Source organism: Hypomesus nipponensis, chromosome 17, assembly GCF_054491055.1.
Source record: "Hypomesus nipponensis isolate SF chromosome 17, ASM5449105v1, whole genome shotgun sequence".
Lineage (NCBI taxonomy): Eukaryota > Metazoa > Chordata > Actinopteri > Osmeriformes > Osmeridae > Hypomesus > Hypomesus nipponensis.
Window position 1 is genome coordinate 950001 of NC_140377.1, and position 2500 is coordinate 952500.

General features: G+C 50.9%; 1 protein-coding gene across 3 annotated transcripts in view; it reads right to left on the reverse strand.

The window, feature by feature from the left end:
- Positions 1-2500, reverse strand: part of myo15aa (myosin XVAa) — a 44779-nt gene that overhangs the window by 12432 nt on the left and 29847 nt on the right. For all 3 annotated transcript variants that reach the window (XM_084677024.1, XM_084677023.1, XM_084677025.1), the window contains exons 31-34: positions 2423-2500; positions 2192-2301; positions 1992-2086; positions 809-935 (exon numbers count right to left, since the gene is read on the reverse strand). The exon at positions 2423-2500 is cut by the window's right edge and continues 114 nt beyond it. In XM_084677024.1, coding sequence (XP_084533150.1) covers positions 809-935; positions 1992-2086; positions 2192-2301; positions 2423-2500 — 410 coding nt within the window. The remainder of the gene's footprint in view (positions 1-808; positions 936-1991; positions 2087-2191; positions 2302-2422) is intronic.

Below are 2500 nucleotides of genomic sequence, written 5' to 3' on the forward strand. Positions count from 1 at the left end.
AATAATAATAATACATTGTAATAGCAGTAGTACTAGTAATTATATTAGCAACAGTCTAGTACAAAGTTTCACTAAGCTATTGACTTGTTGGTGTTGATGTCTTCTACTGTTGGCACCTCAACACCGCGGTCCACCTCCCCTGCCCTGTGGCTGAGTTCCCTCCATGTTAGGCTGCAGCCCCCTGTCCTCCCCCTGCACCAGCCAGCCTTCCTCTACTCTGCTGCTACTCTAAGACACAGGATGGTCGGCAGGTCTGCTTTAACGTCTGTGTAACAACATAGGGATGTGTTCTCCAGGATAGGAGGATGAGGACACACAGAGGAGAAACACAGAGGAGAAACACTGCAGTACAAAACACAGAAGCCACCATTTAGAGCTGCCTATTAAGACCCACTTAGAACAAGCTGAATTATTGATGTGATGAGGACAGAAAGAAATAGGGCGAGAGAGAGAGAGAGAGAGATACAGAGAGAGAGAGAGAGAGAGAGAGAGAGAGAGAGAAAGAGAGAGAGAGATACAGAGAGAGAGAGAGAGAGAGAGAGAGAGAGAGAGAGAGAGAGAGAGAGAGAGAGAGAGAGAGAGAGAGAGAGAGAGAGAGAGAGAGAGAGAGAGAGGGAAATAATGTGTGAGAAAGAAAGACATGGAGATTAGTAGCAAGGGAAAAGAAACAGAGAAAGTTGAGATAAGATACATTAGAAAATTCAAAAAATAGTCACAATAATTTACATAAAATGATGAAATAGACAGCAGACACAAGAGCAGGCAGACAGGCAGACAGGCAGGCAGGCAGGCAGGCAGGTAGACTGACCTCCAGGGTGTATTCCGGGGGGGTACGGTCGACTAGGGGGGGCTGGACTGTGGTCGCCCTCCCCTCCTCCTCCTACACCCCCTCCTCCCTTCATCCGGCCTGACACACTGCCAGCATGATCTGGATCCTGAGACAGAGAGACAGCAGGGGTGGACATGGAGATGAGGAGCAACACTGCCAGAGAGAGAGAGAGAGAGAGAGAGAGAGGGAGGGAGAGAGGGAGGGAGAGACGGGGAGGGAAGGAGGGAGAGAGATGGAGGGGGAGGGAGAGAGAGAGAGAGTAACAGGCTACTGGTCCAGTCAGACCCCTGGAGAGCAGACCACAGGAACTCTATACTCCCCTGGGAGTACCATACACCCTGTAGGAGTACCATACACCCTGTAGGAGTACCATACACCCTGTAGGAGGACCATACACCCTGTAGGAGGACCATACACCCTGTAGGAGGACCATACACCCTGTAGGAGGACCATACACCCTGTAGGAGGACCATACACCCTGTAGGAGGACCATACACCCTGTAGGAGTACCATACACCCTGTAGGAGGACCATACACCCTGTAGGAGGACCATACACCCTGTAGGAGGACCATACACCCTGTAGGAGGACCATACACCCTGTAGGAGGACCATACACCCTGTAGGAGTACCATACACCCTGTAGGAGGACCATACACCCTGTAGGAGGACCATACTCCCTGTAGGAGTACCATACACCCTCTAGGAGTACCATACACCCTGTAGGAGGACCATACACCCTGTAGGCGCTGCTCACTCACTTGCTAAGAGTGTGTGTTTAATCATGTCTGTGTGAGAGATGGCCCTCTGGGTTTAGTTGCCCGGGTGACGGGAGAGCTGAGCTCTGTGCTGGGGTGAATACGGTACCCTAGTAACTTAATCACCCTGGTTTGTCAGGTGCTTATTAGGGCTTCATACACACACACACAGGACAGGATCAAATACCCCCATTCACACCCTCAGACTGGGAGATTGGATGGCAAAATGATAGATCACCATGTATTTTGATCACGTGTGTGTGGTTAAGTGGGTACATGAGAGAGAGAAGGAGAGAGAGAGAGGGAGGGAGGGAGAGATAGAGAGACTGCAAGAAAACAAAAGAGAGGACACTAGTAATGAAAGGTTGTGTGTGTGTGTGTGTGAGAGAGAGTGTGTGTTCCTTACCAAGCTTCCGTCAGCGAGAACAGGGTCGAACAGGCTGTCCAGATATCGATCCATTCCTCTCTGTGTCTGGCCATCACTGTACCCATCTGACTCCACTGTGGAGGAAACACACACATTCACAGCACGACAGCATATGTATGTGTGTGTTATGTGTGTGTATGTGTGTGTGCATGTCTGTGTGTGTGTGTGTGTGTGTGTACCGTGGCTGTAGTATCCATCAGAGTCAGGCAGGCTGTAGGCAGGTCTACTGCTGAGAGGGAGGGCAGGAGGCAGCTCCTCGTCAGAGTCAAACCCAGAGCCGAACAGGGTGCTGGAGGAGCGGAGAGGGAGATGCTACACTGGAACTACACACGTACAGCATGGACACTGTGTGTACAGTGTGTGTGACAGAAAGCATTCCTGTGTGTGTGTGTGTGTGTGTGTGTGCTCACAGGCTGGCGTTGCCCCGGACCCTGGTAGGGTCCTCAGCACTGATGATGAAGTAACTCTTCTGTTTGGGGAAGTCAGCA